A 16,767-nucleotide genomic window follows, 5' to 3' on the forward strand; every position below is an offset into this window, starting at 1 on the left:
TTTGCATTTCGCTTCTTACTCTATACCACGATCCCAGACCATAAACTCGGATCTAAGGACGCTCGGTGGTCTCTGTGTGATAAGCACTCGATTTTATCCCTCAAGAACCGCAACTGACTCCATCGCAACACCTTTGTTCCCGGGGCACACCGCAATCCGAGGCACCTTTTATTCGAGTCCTCCCTGCCTGAAGGCAACACAACTCACTATCGCGATCGTAAATATGGATCAAGCTGCTGAACAACCCCGAAAATGTCCTGGTCTTGAATGTGAAAACGATGCTTCCACTCTACAATGTCCGAAGTGCAAGGAAATGGGTGTGGATACTTTCTTCTGTTCTCAAGATTGCTTCAAGCGGAGTTGGGTAAGTCGGCCCTAATGAGATCCCTACAAATTCTTGCATTACTGACATTGTTCACAAAGGCGCAACACAAAACCATACACAAGAGTACGAATCCTCTCCGCAATCTCTTCACTCCGAGTATCGTTTCTAAAGTTGATCCAGAAAGTGGCCACTTCAATCCATTCCCCACGTATCCATTCACCGGTACTTTAAGACCAGTATATCCTCTATCAGAAAAACGAGAAATCCCAAAATCGATACCTCACCCAGAATGGTCACAAGATGGCATGCCTCGGTATCCATATGTCAAGAAGAACCAGGTCCAAATACTGGATGCCAAAGGTATTGCGGGTATGAGGAAAGTCTGCAGACTATCGAGAGAAGTTTTGGATGTGGCTGCAGCGGCCGTCAAGCCTGGTGTTACCACTGATTATATCGACAAGATTGTTCATGAGGCTTGCATAGAACGGAATGTAAGTCCCACCAAACTGGGATTCTGTTAGGGCGCTTGCTAATTGACATTCTAGGCATATCCATCTCCATTAAATTACAACCATTTCCCGAAATCAGTCTGCACATCAGTCAACGAAGTCATCTGTCACGGAATACCGGATCACCGAGTGCTACAGGATGGTGACATTCTGAATATCGACGTTTCTCTCTATCATGAAGGTTTCCACGGAGACCTGAACGAAACATATTATGTTGGTGACAAAGCCAAGGCTGATCCGGACAATGTTCGTCTAGTGGAAACGACACGACAATGTTTGGAAAAATCCATTGCGCACGTCAAACCAGGAGTCAAGATTGGCGATTTCGGGGACATTATCGAGAAACATGCCAAATCTCAAAATCTCAGTGTTGTGAAAACGTATTGTGGCCACGGCATCAATCAGCTTTTTCACTGTGCCCCCAACGTACCGCACTATGCCAAGAACAAGGCTGTCGGTAAATGCAGACCAGGAATGACCTTCACGATTGAACCCATGATATGCCTAGGCACGTATAAGGACAAAACCTGGCCTGATGACTGGACTGCAGTAACTGCAGATGGAACTCGTTCTGCACAATTCGAGCACACATTGCTTGTTACCGAGGATGGTGTGGAAGTTCTAACCGCCAGACTGCCAACTTCACCAGGAGGTCCAATCGACATTCCCCCAGCGTCGGCCACAAACGGTGCAGTACCGAATGGAGAGGCCAAGGCTTAATTTTGAGCTCTGAAGGAGGCTCTACCGAAGACTAGTAGTGGAGGATCATCCAGGGGTCAAATCACGCCAATCGCTGAAATAGCACGATCACGACATCTGAACCAACAGATACCACTTACAAGGACAAGGACATCCACAGGAATCCCAGCGGGACTTCAGCCCGGGGTTATGATCATGTTGATCATTGTGGTTGGATCTTAAATGGTTTATAAATGAGCCTCGATTTCGTATGGACGGCGCCCATGAGCTCACATTATGCCGAAATCAACGACATGATGGATGCCGCCTAGTGGTTGGCGTAGCCTTGCGCCCACTACAAAGGGCAAGTCAGGTTGAGTGGGTCATGGTCACGCCGTAGTGGTACCTGCAGATGATAGTGATTGAATGCTGGCAAGCCAAGTCGCTGCCATCCTGATACCATGGGCATGCCAGGGAGTGAAGTCCATCACCCTTCCCTCTTTTATAATTACATTGAAGAAATAGCGCAGCATCAGCCTGCTGTTTGTCTACATAGCTAGCTACTTACCAATTTCCACGATTCCAAACTCCCGCTTTGCGTAAATGCTCCTTCAGACATCCAAATATGCGGCATAGCAGAACGATTACCATCCTTATCGATTCAGTCGCTGTTCCCTGATGAACAAACTCGCAACAGTGGCACCAAGCGAGACAATCAATGCCAGCAAAAAGCCACTGGTCGTGGCAGTCCCATAAGCAAGTCTGACGAGATGACGCAACTCAGGCGTCAGTTGATCGAGATAGTCGAGACTTTGACGGACGCCCTGCTCGATGGCTGCTGCATCGTGACCACTGCCGATTCGACGTGCCAGATCGTCACGCAGACGTTGTTGGATAGCCGTTGCAGTGAGAGAGATCCCGAGCACAGAGCCGAGTGAGCGAAACAGATACGAGCAAGCCGTGGCAACCGCCTGATCCTCTGGTGCTGCATTCGAGATGATAGCAATGAGCGCAGACGTGACGCCAATTCCGTTCCCAAATCCTCCCATGACGGTTCCCACAGAGATGGCATACGTGTTGTTCACCAGTAAGCCAGTCGATAGTAACACGACTGCCATCCCCGCAGCGAGCAGAGTGTACGCAAACACCGTAAGCCAATAGTACTTTCCAAATAGTTTGATCCAGATGCCCCCAAACAACGATCCCGACACGCTGGCCACAATCGCTGGGAGTAATCTTACCGCCGACTCTGTCGCGCCATAGCCGTCGACGGCCTGGTAAAACAGCGGCAGGTAGTACAGGACCGCCAGCCAAGCGCCAAAGCTGAAAAAACAGCACAGATAGCTGGCGAACAGACTGCGATCGAAGATGATGTGGCCCGGAGCGAAGGGCTCCTTCGCGATGTGTCGTTCAATGTAGATGAAGAGGGCAAAGAAAAACCCCGATGCGACGATTGGACCGTATGAGATCGGTCGATGCCACGCAGTGTTGGAGCCCCGATCTAGTCCGAAGATGAGGTTGAAGACTGCTGCCACCAACACGATGGCGCCGGGGAAATCTACCCTGGAGAGTTTCTTTCGCCAGCCTTGGCCCGGTTCTCGTTCCAGGGCTTGCTCTGAGCTTGAATAGCTCCCATTCGAGCGCTTTGGGGGGACATCCAGAGCAAACCACACCGCGATAAAGGCAAGCAAACAGAGCGGCGCTTGCCCCAGGAATAAATAACGCCACGAAAGCGTCTCTGAGAGCAGACCTCCGAGCGGTGCACCCACTGCAGCTCCTCCAGCGTAAACGATATTGATAATACCCTGCCAAAGGCCCCGCTCCCGCAGAGGTACGATATCACTGAACAGAATTGACACGACAGTGCTCATGCCCCCTCCGCCGACACCTTGAAATGCCCTTGCGGCAATCAAGCTCTTGATATCCGGTGCAACACCACAGAGGACACATCCGATGCCGAAGATCGTATAAGCGTAGAGCAGACACGTCTTCCTGCCAAAGATGTCCGAGAGTTTGCCATAGAGTGGTTGGAAGGACGTAAGCGTCAGAAAATAAGCGCTCGCAATCCACGGTGTGAGGTTGAGAGCCGACAGGTCAGATCCAATGCGACCGTACGAGGATACAATGATCGTTTGATCGGCCGCTGCGAGAAATACGCCGAGCGAGACGGCCGGCACGATGTATCGCATCTGTGCTGTAGCCGAGCGGGTGCCTTTGGACTGTGTAGCGCGGGATGGCGAGAGTGATGGCGTGCGCGCGAGGTTGTTGTTCTCGATGTCTACTGGTATCTCAGACGAATTGGTGTCGTCGCCGCGACTGGCACTGGTGACGGCTTCTCCATTTATCGGTCCTTGTTTTGATACTATTCTTCCGCGTTCGCGCTCGTTATTTATTGCGTTTATGGTCGCATATCCTCTGTCTTGTAATAATGGTGATCGCTCGGTCGGTGGAAGTAGAGATCCAGCATCCTCATCCCCAATACTAGCACCCCTCATAGTGGTCGATCAGGATGAATTTGTAGGCAAGTTGAATCTTTGCTAGGAGCTACTGGTCTCGGAAAAGAACTTAGATCTCACCTGGGTAATTATCGAGGCAACTGTGACTGAGAGTGAATCAATAAGGATAAGGTGACTGGGCCACTACTATGACTCTTCGTGCCTCGCCAGAAAGATGGAACTAAATATGCATGCGTGTGCTACAGTAAATACTACCTCAATACCGCATGGCGTTATCAATTCTACGTGGTAGCACTAATCTCCAAAAGGCAGCTCAGGCCAGAAATTGGAGATTCTATCCATCTTCATTTGAGGATCGTCAGAGTGTCGGCGGAGAATATGCGGTGACTCACTCATACTGACTTCAACTCTAGGGTTCGTCCTAATTAGTACGCGATCTACACCGGAACCAAAGCCGAGCTGTCGCGTCCAATATGTAAGGCTATCAATACCCCTAATCAAGCGATATCGATATCACTTTTCAGTCGATCGGGAAGGAAAGGGGTAACATCACCTGAGACTCATTTTAATTTGCATTACGAATAGAGGATCTCTATGATGGTGATATTCATGACTACCCTACCAATTATCAGATTGATTAATGGTCGAACAACCTGTTCCACCTATGAATTCTCTCGCCTCCTTTTCATTTTGAACAATCTGCGGGTGTTGAGACGTTGGGAGGCTGTCGAGATCCATTTGCAAGACACTATTGGGGTCAATCACTACCACATTCTTCCCCTCGGCGAGCAAACGTTTCACGCTTTCGTGGATCACCCGGCGGGCCACGGGGTTAAGAGAAAACGCGTCCCTGAGTGAGACTACGATGGCACAGGCGTCCTGGTGCTCCCCAGAACCGGGATCTTTGGGATCTGGCTCGCCGAGTTCACGCACAATCGCGCGTGTCAGGCGCTCCGAGCCGGCGAAACGCACGGCGCCTCGGAGAGCAAATATAACCACGCGTCGATCGCAGTTGGGGTGGTGAGGTTCTTGCTTTCCAGCAACGATTCGTGCCACCGAGGTACTCACGCTCGCTCGAGCGATCTGGCTGACGTCCATCATGTGGAAGCCCATGTCGCGGGACATCTGCTCAAACAGTGCTACGGCGCGTACACTGTTCCCACGCTCGTTCAATTTGGGTGAGAAGGCGGCGATGCCAACCTGGCCCGGCAGCGCACCAATGACTCCGCCGGCGACACCGCTCTTGGCTGGAATGCCGACTCGTGACACCCACTGGCCGGCTGCATCGTACATCCCGCATGTGGTCATGACGGAAAGGACCTGGCGGACACTATCTGCCGGCATGATGGTCTCACCTGTAACGGGATTCACCCCAGCGTTGCACAGGGTTGCTGCCATGACAGCCAGATCGCGCACGTTGACATTGATGGAGCACTGGCGGATGTAGCCCTTGACGACCTCGGCCGGTCTGCACGAGATAATGCCCGCTGCCTTGAGCATGTATCCGATTCCCATGTTGCGGTCTGCATCCTCGAGCTCGGCCTCGTACACCTCCTCGTCCACGTGTAATTGTCGCCCGGCCAGCCTCGACATGGTCTTGAGGATGCGGTCCGTCCTCTCCTCCGCTGTGGCGTTAGGGTGGACCACAAGTGAATGCGCCGCAATGGCACCGGCGTTGATCATGGGGTTCATCGGCCGGTTGTTGCCCTTGTGTAGCGACAGTTTGTTGAAGGCGTCGCCAGACGGCTCGACCCCGATCTTTTCCAGAACGTGCTCCAGTCCGGCATCTTCGATGGCGATCGCATAGACGAACGCCTTGGAAATCGACTGGATCGAAAACTCCACCTGGTCGTCCCCCGCAGAGTAGACATTGCCGTCGACCATGACCAGTGCCACGGCTAGCTTGGATGTGTCTGCATTGGCCAGTGTCTTGATGTATTGAGCGGGCTGGCCATCTTCGTTTGGCCGGACCTTCTCCAGCGCCGCATTCAGGTAGTCGGGGATCGGTGACTTCATGCCTACGTGACTTTTTTGTTTCTCCTACTGCCTGTGAGAGCAATGGAAGGAATGACTGGAGTGGGAGGCGGGGTCTGTGCAGGTTTTGTCTGTCTACCAAGCTCAATCCTGCCAAGGAGTGCCACTTCGTGGCACGCAGACCAGAACTACGCTCAGCATCTCTGAAGCATTTTTCGTCAGCGCCCAGACGCACTGTTAGCTGAATACAAACGCCAAGCTATCATATCATTACCTTATTACGAGATGGTAACTTTGGTATACTTTAGATGAACTCAATGCTCCTATGGAGTAGGTCCAGCTATTCAATATTGAAATTCGTCAACTTAGACTGACGAGCCTCATTGCTGCAACAATATTTACTTCATAGGAAACAGAGTCGCATGTCATGATGCTTTTGCACCATTCAAGCTGATCCACCAAAGACACAATTCTTGGCTTCTTGGACACACCCTGTATCCAGGTTGTTCCACCAGAACATGTTCAGCTCAGTGAAACATCTCGTCCCTGTAGCAAGTATCTTCTAGAAATTATCACGAGCTGGGCCCCACATGCTCCCACTGTCAGTCCAATTTTAGAGTATCGATCCAAGCGTTCGACTCTGTCCGTCGTTGAGGAAGCCCTGATGGCTAGATTACTTGACAACCATTGATTCAACATTGCGTGTAATTATCGCAGGCTTAAATTTCTGGTGCCACATTTGGACATGCCACTCTCGAAATCTCTGCAAGGTCACCACCCCTGGCGGATTTCAAGGAATCCCCCTGAGGCGAACAGCCTTATCACGTGTGGTCAGGAGCGTAATCTTCCACTTTTGTTGCGATTAGGAGTCTCATAGGGTTAGTCTATCTTGACGATATCATCAGCTCACACGGAGGAACATTCTCCACAGGCCATAGTGATGCATTCTCAAACGGTCCGAGTCCCAATCGATTCAGAAGACTCACTCGCCGCTCTCATCTCCGCTATTCATTCCGACCTCAGCGGTCTTAATTCCTGTCCCTATCCTCGATGCAGACCGTGTCGTCCGCATCATATCTCCACTCTCAATTCCACTCCTACTCTGTTTGCGGCTTTGGCTCCGACTCTGACTCCCCGTCCCCGTCCCTCCACCCTTCGGTCTGCCCCGGCGTTCTCCTCTGCGACTGGTCTCGAGCCTCTTCAACGCCACAACATCCACATCAGGATGCATGCGCTTGACATGACTGTAGAGTTTGGCGCCACGCGAGAACGGGACGCGATGCCGCTTACACTCGTACACGGGACAGAGGATTGTATCTTGCGATGGGATCGTGATGTGGTGCTCATGCGTCGATGTCGCGGTCGTGGGGTATTCATCGTCGGAGTCCATGACCATGTCGAGATCTGTGTCGGGATCGTGCAGGCGACGTCTAAATCGCATGTCTCGTGCTCGACTCCTGGTTCGACTTCTGTTCTTGCTCTGTACCTGTTTCCTTTCGGCCGCGTGGTGCGCGCTGTCTAAATGTCGCTGGAGGTGGTAGGTTTTGCGGAATGGGATTTCGTGTCTCGCACAGTTTTTGTATGGACAGGCACGTTCGTGCCATTGTGGTGGATAGTCACCGGAGTCGCCTTCGTCTTTCAAGTCCTGCACAACGATACCGGAACATTCGAGGTGCTGCTCAGTGCAGCGTCTGCATGAAACACTTCCGCTGAATGGTGACTTGCGTGATTCCTCGCTCTTGCCGCCCCACTCGGCTTCACCTTCAGCTTCCCCCTCGTCTCCGTCCACCACAGGAGGCAAACAGCGAGATCTCGCTGTGACACAATGCTCGCAGCGTGTAGATATACGGAGTCTGCGTATGGTAGCTCTCCCACCCTCACCATCTCGCTCAGCTAGATCTTCGGAACTCTCCTCATCCAGCGCAAGCTGCTCGATATACCACGCGCGCTTCGCATTCTTGTTCCCAAGCTCAACGGCACTCTTCTCCTCGACATCGCCCTCACCGAACGTGCGAAACAACATATTCTCTCCAAATAGCCTCGCGCACCGTTCGCTTGCACGTGCCACGACAGCCGGATCCCAGCCCGCGAGAGCCGCAATGCCGACCACATCGCTCCAGTCGCGGAGTTGGAGTTTGAGGTTTTCGGCGCCCTGGTTGCGTTTGCGTTTTTGACTTGCTTGTTGGGAAAGTGTGTTGGGTGGAGGTGTTGATGGCATGGAGAGATCTAACTCCCCAGAGGAATTGTGGTGTTGTGTTCGAGAAGGAGAATTGGGCGAGCCCTGCTCATCGCGGTATTCCGAATCCTCTTCGTCGTCGTCTTCGCCGTCGATATCAGCATCGTCGTTCTTCGTGGACGTATCTCGCGTTCTTGTCGATGACAAACGGCTTCGAACTCTCCGTCTTCCTCGTGCAAGATCACGTGTCCTCGAAACATTTCTACTGGCACTCTGGCTCTGGCTCTGACTCACACTCCTCCCCCTTGGCTTCCCGATCGGCTTTCCCGCATATGCGGCACGGGACTTATGCAACGCAAGGAGTAAGCCGTCGAGTTGGCTGAGAATATGGCGAGCGCTGGGCATGAATAGGTCGCGTGCTTGAGCTTCGTCGGCGAGTGGGACAGGTCGATGGTTTTCATCAGATGACGACGAAGATGGGGAGGGTGACGGTGACGGGGAAGTTGAAGGAGCTGAATCTTGTTCGTTCTTGATGCGAGAGGAGGCGTCGGTGTCGGAGGGGGATACTGAGCGGCGCGGGAGTAGTGGTGAAGATGATGGCGGAGGTGAGGCGTAAGGCTGTGAGGTGAACATTGGGTAGTCAAAATCTTGGTCGTCTTGGTATGCTTCTTGTTCTTGTGCACTGTTATCGTCTTCGCCGCCATGATTGTTATTCTCTTCGTCGTTACTCTCGCGTCCAATATCAGCGGTTTCTTGACCCGTTCCTTGTTGTTGTTGACCGAGCACACCACCACCTTCATCAGCTTCCCGCTGGCCCATGTCATCACCATCCTCTCCCTGGACCCAATCTCTTCTCCCCCATCTCTTCCTCGCCAATCTTGTAGCCGTGGCTATCAGGCATTCCTCCAGCGCCGCACTCGGGCGCAGATCAGGCCTTGCGCGGTATGTAGACTCACCATCTCCGCCCATGCGCGACAACAGTTCGTCACGAGGGACCTGTTGCACAGGCATGGGCCAGGCCGTCCAGGTTTTGGGAAGGGCGTAGCTCGTCGTTTGATTTTCGAGAGTCTTCTCTTCTTCGTCGTGGTTGTCGACCTCCACGCCACGGCCGCGTCTCTGATATTGCTCTCCCTCATCATCACCATCAACACCAAAATCCCTCGCTTTTCCCTTCCCATTCCGATCCGTTTTCCCTTTCACGGGCCGACCTCTCCTTCCACTACCCGCCCTACCCAACTCCCTTCTCAGCGCAAAAGCACCACACAAATGCAGACTGAGATCTCCGGCGCGGGTCCGATCAAGAGAAACGGCGAGATCACGCTCGGCCCGCGTCCAGGATTTCCAGGTGACGCCGGGCCCGAAGAAGCGGTTCGGTCGCGTGTAGTAGCTGTTTGGATGGGGGCGTTGGGGGTGGATGGACGTGTTCATGGTTGTTGTGGTGACCCCAGTGGATGGGGCATTTTCCGCTTCGTAGAATTTTACGTCACGGGATGGAGATGAAATTAACACATCTCGCGCGGTCTCTGGTTTGAGGAAGTTCTGGCGGTGGTGTTGGCGTTGGGGATGGGAACTGGACTCAGGCGGCGGCGAGGTCATTAACTCACGGGGATCGACTTCGTCGTCGTCGCCCTGCATCTCTTCTCCGTAATGATCGACCCTCTCGTTGTCCGATTTCTGCTCTACCTTGACGTCTTCATCTGATTCCACAAATTCTGATCCTGAATCCATGATGCAGTGTCGTTGACTGGAATTTCATGGTGGGACTCTCGCGCTGCTTGTGCAATGCGATGAGGCAGTCGAGGCAAAGACAGTTGCTTGATCTAGTGAGAAACAAGATCGAGATACTTTACAGGCAGCGAGAAGTGCGCTGACTATTGGTTTTTGGTTGGAGATTGAGAATGGAGTGAAGGTATAAAAGTCGAAAACCGCCTGAGTTGATTTTGCTTGACATTTTATTCCATCAAAACCATGTTCCCCACATCTTAAGACTCAACTGACTTCACTCGACCTGGCGATTGTACATGACATTATCCAGATAGACATGAGGATACACGTAGGCCTATACTAGAATAAAAATGGATATGATGCTATAAGTATTTGCAGCTACAAATTATTTTACTCCAGCTGAACAACGCCAGCTAACGTCCGGTGCGGCCACCATTTTATCTACACCAAACCCAACACCACGCTTGGGGTATCAGCCTACCGACCTACATTATTGAGCCATGCTGCCTATTCAATGTCCCATCTCTTAGCATATATTGGATCGCAATTAATGACCTAGCTTGAGCATCACATTCTCTAAACCTCGAAATGAATCGTAAACTCAATCCCTCAAAAACATCTTGTACGTCGCGTTATCCGTACACTCCTTGAAAGGATATCCGACCTCCTTCAGAAATCCATTCAACTGATCTCTTTCAGAATCCGGACATTGCACACCACACAGGATCCTGGCGACATCGCCCCCGTAATTTTTGTAGTGAAATAGAGAGAGACTTTGACCGTGTCGCAGCGTTCGCAGGAACTTGAACAGCGCGCCTGGCCGTTCGGGGAACTCGAATGTGTAGAGTCGTTCGTTTGCGACGCCGGAGCGACCGCCCGCGAGATAGCGGAGGTGGGTCTTTGCGATCTCGTCGTCCGAGATGTCTTTGGCGACCATGTTTCCCGCGGCGAGGCGCGTGAAGAGAGAATTGAGTTCTTTGGCCCGGTTTGCGGCCGATGAGATGGATAGGCCCATCAGCACGTGTGCATAATCTGGGTTGGCATATCTGTAGGAGAATTCGGTGACTGCTTGGGGAAGGACCGCTTCGATCAAGGCTGCAAATGTACCTGCACGTTCTGGAATGGTGACGGCGAGGAGGGCTTCTTTCTGTTCACCGATGTTGGCTCGTTCAGCGACAAACCGTAGTCTGTCGAAGTTCATGTTTGCACCACTTGCGACCGCGACCAATTCTCGAGTGGAGTCCTCTGATGGGTTTTGAGCCACCCATTTCTTCAAACCGGCCAATGATAGTGCTCCTGCCGGTTCTAGGACAGACCGGGTGTCCTCAAAAACGTCCTTGATGGCGGCACAAATTTCATCGGTGCTGACTTCAACGACTTCATCGACGACTTCTTGACATAGTCGGAATGTTTCCTCTCCAACGGTCTTTACCGCAGCACCATCGGCAAACAAACCGACCTCAGAAAGAAGCACCCTTTTGCCGACCTTGAGAGATTCGACCAAAGCATTGGCATCTGAAGCTTCCACGCCAATGATCTTCACATGAGGAGCTATCCGCTTGACATAGACACCTATACCAGAGATCAAACCACCACCACCAACACAACAGAAAATGGCCTGTAGTTTCTGCAGCGAAGTTTGTCTTAACAATTCCATTCCGATAGTACCCTGTCCAGCAATGACATAAGGATCATCAAATGGCGGGATATTGGTCAGACCATATTGTTTCTCGAGTGTATGGCAATGTACCTTGGCCGAGTCGAAATCTGGACCATGCAGGACAACACTGCCGCCCATACGCGAGACATTGGTATGTTTGATCGCCGGAGTCCCCTCTGGCATGACAATGGTAGCTGGGATCTTCAAATGTCTGGCGGAGTAGGCGACACCTTGAGCGTGATTTCCCGCAGAACAAGCAATGACACCCTTCCAGCTGGCCTTGGGGGACAAATGGGCCATTTTGTTATAAGCACCTCTCAGCTTGAAGGAGAAGACGGGCAGGAGATCTTCACGCTTGAGGAGGACTTTGCATTCGAGGCGATTGGAGAGGTTGACTGCGTGGGAGAGAGGGGATTCGGTGACGACGTCGTAGACTCTGGAGGTCAGGATGAGCCGTAGATAGTCGGGATACCCGCTGGGAAGGAGGAAGTCTGGAGGGACATCGTATGTTGGACGTTCGGCTCGTTCAGAGGGAGGAGTGGGCATGGCTGTGTATTCAGTCATGGCGAGGGTTGACCGCCTGGGGGTGGTGGGGGTGGTTCTTCCATTGGTGCTGTAGCCACTGTTGTTGCCGCTGCCATTGCCGTTGACATGGGCTTCGAGGTCCATGTTGGACTGGGGCTGATTGTATATATGGGTCAGTTGTGATGCCGTTGTGCTCGTGGTCTGCTCGTGATTTGTACTGATGTGAGTCGCAGGTCCAACAAAAAACAACAAGAAAAAAGAGGTCAAGCTCCGAATGACTCCCCGCAATCCACCGGACAAACTAGTGGTGCCCAGAACTGCCAGGTACCGCCGCCCTTTGACAGGTCCGTCACCGCCTAAAGACGGTTAATGAGTGCCGCTTTAGTTAAAACTTGTCGGGGGGCAGTACCGCCTAAATCTCCCTAATTGTCGGATGCATGCCGACGTCACGACTCACCGGTTTGTCGTCTAGCAGCCAATTGCATTTCGTCTCATTTGATATTCGAACCATCATGCTATCGAGGTCAAACGATCAATTCAATCCAATTCAATCCCCCCACAACCACACGAGGAGATACCCAAACAAGTGAACACACACCACTATATCATCACCATGTCCAACTCCGACTCCGAGCCCTCCCCGCTCAGCAGCAGCGCCATCCCCTCCAGCTTCGACAGCTCGCCGGAATTCTTTGAAGAATCACGCTCGCAAAAACTATGGCGCAAGATCCGACAAGAACCCTTGATCCCCGTGGGCTGCGCCGCGACCTGCTATGCACTCTACATGGCGACGCGGTCGATCCGGGCGGGCGACCACCACCAGACGAACCGCATGTTCCGGGCTCGTATCTACGCGCAGGGATTCACGCTGTTGGCACTCGTGGCCGGCAGTATCTTCTACAAGGACGAGAGGATGCGGAGGAAGCAGTTTGACACGGCGCTCGAGGAGAAGAAGAATGCAGAGAAGAGGGACAAGTGGATCAGAGAGCTCGAGGCCAGAGACCAGGAGGACAAGGAGTGGAGAGACAAGATTGAAAATGCCAACCGTGCTCCCGCCGAGGCGGCGTCTTCTGCGGCCGTCATGCAGGCTGTGGATGAGACGGAGGGCATCATCAAGGAGATCAAGGACAAGGAACAGCTGCAGGACGGGCAAGAGAAGAAGAGATCCGGTAGTTGGTTCTCAAGTAAAAGTGTCAGTGAGGAAGTAAGAAGGCACGGTTGGGGTATTGGGACCTGGTCATCGAGGTCCAAATAGTAGACATGTTCATTTCGTTTCTCGCTGATTTGTACAAAAGTCTCGGTCTGCTCATCCTCCCTCCAAAAGTTAAAAAGAGTTCAATGATGCTTTTCCCTTTCCTTTCTTAGAGAGTTGACCCATGGCGTATGAGTCGTGCGTTCAGTCCCAATCTTGGCCGCGTGGTTGATAGCATTCATCGGCATATCCTTCTTCTGTGTGTCGACAGGTTTCTGGTCTAATGCATCCAGCTCATCGCGTCAACGTCGAGGCCATGGGCTGTTCTGTTGCCTGATGATGATACTGCCATCGACGTTGCAGTTTCTCGAACAACACTCTCCTCACATGAACCAGAGCCAGAGTCATCCTCTCATCGTCCAATCTTCGTCATCGCGCAGCAAGCTCGTCAATATACCGTCGCATGCCATCAAACTCGGTCTTCCCCGTCGAGATCAAATACCGTATTTGCCCGAGATCCGAGACGCCTTTGTTCCTTTCAAACTCCCGCCGCGCATAGCTCACCGTCTCATTTCGGCGGTCGGCGGGGATCTTGTACACACTCCGCAGAATCGTCCGCCACAGTGACAAGACTCGCTGCCGTTGGATGAAGTGTTCGAGGCTCGGAGGGGCGGGTTGGGACCGCAGGCGTCGTGATATTGCCTGAGGCGCCGATGCGGTTACAGTCGAGGATATGTTGTTGTTGGCTGCTAGGAGGCGCAGGCACGGTCGCATTTCATGGGATGTTGGGTTGAGAGGGTTGTTGTGCTTTGATCTGGCAGCGGTTGTTCTGCGGATCGCGAGCCGCCCGCAAAGGCCAAAAAGTGATCTGCACAAGTGACGTTTGTGCTGCACCGTAACTTCGGTTTGCGTCTCAGGCTCCACACGACTCGGAGCTCAGCCTTGTCTGTCATCCACAGCCTTGCCCTGTCGAACACAACACTCTTCCCCTTTCCTGAATTCTGTGCCTTTTCTCTCCTATCTCCTGAGCTTATGTCTCAGCCAGACAAAATTCAGTACAATTTCTGCACAAAATCGCATCAGTATCACACATAGTTGTTATGATGGTATCATGACATAACTTACGCTTAAAGTCCTCTGCCTGTTCCAACCCGACGCTGAACCCAAACTGGATCAGCCTTGCCAGCAGATACTGTCGTTCGGGATGACCTTGTGCGGCTGCCGCTCCGGTAAGGATTCTGATAGATCACCAAGACGTTAGCGCTTCTTATTCTGAAAGGTGATCACAAAGCGCGAAGAGGGGTCTGGGGAGGATAACTTACACCCAAAGATAAATATAAGGGATACCACGCCACACATCCAGACTAGCACTATTCAAGAACGCACCCAGCCGCTTGCTATCGTCCAGGTTCACCGGATCCTCAAATGGGATCCTCCGTCTCGTCGCGCGGTAGTAGATCGTTCCAGCCACACTGCACGCCTCGGCAACCACGAAGGGTAGCTCGACTCTCGCATCTCGGAAGTCATGTGTACCAGTCTCATACTCAGCCGTCCAGTCCATACCGGCTTCTCCAGGCGAGAGCTTAGGCCAGATATCATCGGCGCCGAGAACCCGCTTCGTGCCGTCGAATGCGTCCTCCAGGATGTCGGTGAAAACGTCGGGCACGCCTTTGTATAGGCGTCGCACGCCCTGGAAGTCTTCGAAACGCATCAGTGGGGAGCTTTGGTAGAAGTCGAGGGTTTTGGAATCGTATCGTTGTGGGGCCGTCAGGCGGGGTGGTGTCATTTCCATGAAGGTTGGGGTCATGCGTGGTGTTGTGGCGGCGAGGGTTAGGTCGCAGCTGGTGATTAGAATAGAATGTCAGTCTTGAAACTTATGAGGTGGATGGGGACTAGCTGGTGACCACTTACGCTATGAGACCAGGAACGAGTGCATATGGTGGGTCAGGGAGGCCCGCGAGTCCTCCACGCATACTGACGAGTCGAGCCAGACCTTCGAGATGGATCGCCACAGACTCACCGCCTCGAATGATCTACCATAGTATTAGCATGGTGCAGACGAAAGGGGGATAGCAAAAGCCTCCACGGCTCTCATTCACATACCTCAAACGATAAAAGAAACATAATGCTCCCGAGTAGCGCATTCGGCGGCATCTCCGTCGTGACCGACACATGCTGCTGGATCTGCGCCAAAGCCTTCGCTTTGGCACGAACACACACTGGAACATTCTCGGGTCGATAGCTGATGGCAGTGGTGTGGCCAAGGTGACTCAGTCGGATCGTGAAGAGAATCAATTCATCGAACGCATGGTTCTCAAAGCATTGTTGTAGCACGGTCCGCTTCGAGCCCATGACCCGTGGTGGAGAGTTGCACATAAGTGTCAGTGGCTCGGCGAGGAATTTGGAATCTAATAATAAAAAGAACCAGTGATAAGTATGATATCAGCTGAACGGGGGAGAATTGAGAACAGGTCTCTCATCTATTCTTCCGGACTTACATGTTTCTAATGTTGAGACGAGTTTGGAGAACTCTTGCGGTGGTAGACCGGACGAGACTGAGTCGCCAAGTTGGGAGCCGAAGATTGGAATGGGGAGAAAGCGCCTGCTGGTTTCAATCACTGCCTTTTGGATCTCAGGCTGCTGGAGGCGGTGATCGACAGTGAACTGATCCGGCTTTGAAGTAATCTCTGGTGTCAACAGCCAAGTACTGTCCATCGTTGGAAACCCCAGTGTCTCCGGAGGAGTCATCGAGTTCTTCGACGCAACACTGAGCCCATAGACTTCGTTAATGCTGGACTCTCTGGAGGATTCTGTCGATCGACTTCTAGTACTAGAAGTACTGCTGGTGCTGGTTTTGGTGTTGGGATCATGGTCGCTTTTCGCCTCAAGATCGTTTGAAGACGTGGAATGACCACGCTGATCGCGAACACTCCGCAACGACTCTTCGTATTCTGGCCATCAAGTTAGTCCAGATTTCAAAATGCGCAAAAGTTCATCACCAACTTCTCTGGTCCTCCAAACGCTGCTTCCGTCTCACATTCTTCATGACTTGAGACCTAACGCGGGATTTCGTATCATTGTCCTTCCCGATCATCTGCGACGTCGAACCCGACAGGTTGATGAACGTGAGATTACTCGACGACATCGTCTCGGCAATTGCGGGACCCATGGTATGATCGACCAGCGTATGTGCCTTGAAGAGATAGGAATGAAAATGAAGATCAACCCCTACTTGATCTGAATCGAAGCTTTGGCGAAGCTTTTAACCATAAAATTTAAGTCCTCTGTCGTGACCGGGAGTTCGGCTCTTACACTTTCGATTTCTACCAGGAATCCTTCGAGTATGGAGCGGGGTTTAGTAAGGAATTACGAAAGTACAAGGGCTAGGACAGGCAACGAGGGATTCACAGTGGGAGAAAAAGCCTGGTAGCCCTGTAGAGAATACTGGGTTGGAAGAAGTAATACAAGAGATGTAGTGGACTGCTGAGGCACAAGGCAGAGGGAGAGTTTCGGTCAACACGAGGCTCGCAGGGTTGCTGCTGACATA

General features: G+C 52.2%; 7 protein-coding genes across 7 annotated transcripts; 2 read left to right on the forward strand and 5 right to left on the reverse strand.

Moving 5' to 3' along the window:
- Positions 1–223: 223 nt before the first annotated feature.
- FMA1 (Methionine aminopeptidase 1) lies at positions 224–1,554 on the forward strand (the record flags this gene model as incomplete). The annotated part of the gene is made up of 3 exons (XM_064847942.1): positions 224–364; positions 424–816; positions 871–1,554. 3 exons carry the CDS (start codon positions 224–226, stop codon positions 1,552–1,554), a joined length of 1,218 nt encoding a protein of 405 aa, XP_064704481.1.
- Positions 1,555–2,165: 611 nt separating this feature from the next.
- Positions 2,166–4,007, reverse strand: LTR84_004366 (uncharacterized protein; the record flags this gene model as incomplete). Its single annotated transcript, XM_064847943.1, has 1 exon — positions 2,166–4,007. The coding sequence occupies one exon, from the start codon at positions 4,005–4,007 to the stop codon at positions 2,166–2,168; it is 1,842 nt and encodes a 613-aa protein (XP_064704482.1).
- Positions 4,008–4,586: 579 nt separating this feature from the next.
- On the reverse strand, positions 4,587–5,984 carry LTR84_004367 (uncharacterized protein; the record flags this gene model as incomplete). The annotated part of the gene is made up of 1 exon (XM_064847944.1): positions 4,587–5,984. The coding sequence occupies one exon, from the start codon at positions 5,982–5,984 to the stop codon at positions 4,587–4,589; it is 1,398 nt and encodes a 465-aa protein (XP_064704483.1).
- A 940-nt stretch (positions 5,985–6,924) lies between these two features.
- On the reverse strand, positions 6,925–9,846 carry LTR84_004368 (uncharacterized protein; the record flags this gene model as incomplete). The annotated part of the gene is made up of 1 exon (XM_064847945.1): positions 6,925–9,846. One exon carries the CDS (start codon positions 9,844–9,846, stop codon positions 6,925–6,927), a length of 2,922 nt encoding a protein of 973 aa, XP_064704484.1.
- Positions 9,847–10,444: 598 nt separating this feature from the next.
- Positions 10,445–12,172, reverse strand: LTR84_004369 (uncharacterized protein; the record flags this gene model as incomplete). Its single annotated transcript, XM_064847946.1, has 1 exon — positions 10,445–12,172. One exon carries the CDS (start codon positions 12,170–12,172, stop codon positions 10,445–10,447), a length of 1,728 nt encoding a protein of 575 aa, XP_064704485.1.
- A 469-nt stretch (positions 12,173–12,641) lies between these two features.
- LTR84_004370 (uncharacterized protein) lies at positions 12,642–13,283 on the forward strand (the record flags this gene model as incomplete). Its single annotated transcript, XM_064847947.1, has 1 exon — positions 12,642–13,283. The coding sequence occupies one exon, from the start codon at positions 12,642–12,644 to the stop codon at positions 13,281–13,283; it is 642 nt and encodes a 213-aa protein (XP_064704486.1).
- A 366-nt stretch (positions 13,284–13,649) lies between these two features.
- On the reverse strand, positions 13,650–16,389 carry LTR84_004371 (uncharacterized protein; the record flags this gene model as incomplete). The annotated part of the gene is made up of 7 exons (XM_064847948.1): positions 13,650–13,969; positions 14,346–14,458; positions 14,543–15,061; positions 15,132–15,253; positions 15,324–15,628; positions 15,719–16,171; positions 16,224–16,389. The coding sequence occupies 7 exons, from the start codon at positions 16,387–16,389 to the stop codon at positions 13,650–13,652; spliced, it is 1,998 nt and encodes a 665-aa protein (XP_064704487.1).
- Between the last annotated feature and the right edge of the window lie 378 nt (positions 16,390–16,767).

The sequence above is a fragment of the Exophiala bonariae genome (genome assembly GCF_035927105.1).
Source record: "Exophiala bonariae strain CCFEE 5792 chromosome Unknown scaffold_19, whole genome shotgun sequence".
Taxonomy (NCBI): Eukaryota; Fungi; Ascomycota; class Eurotiomycetes; order Chaetothyriales; family Herpotrichiellaceae; genus Exophiala; species Exophiala bonariae.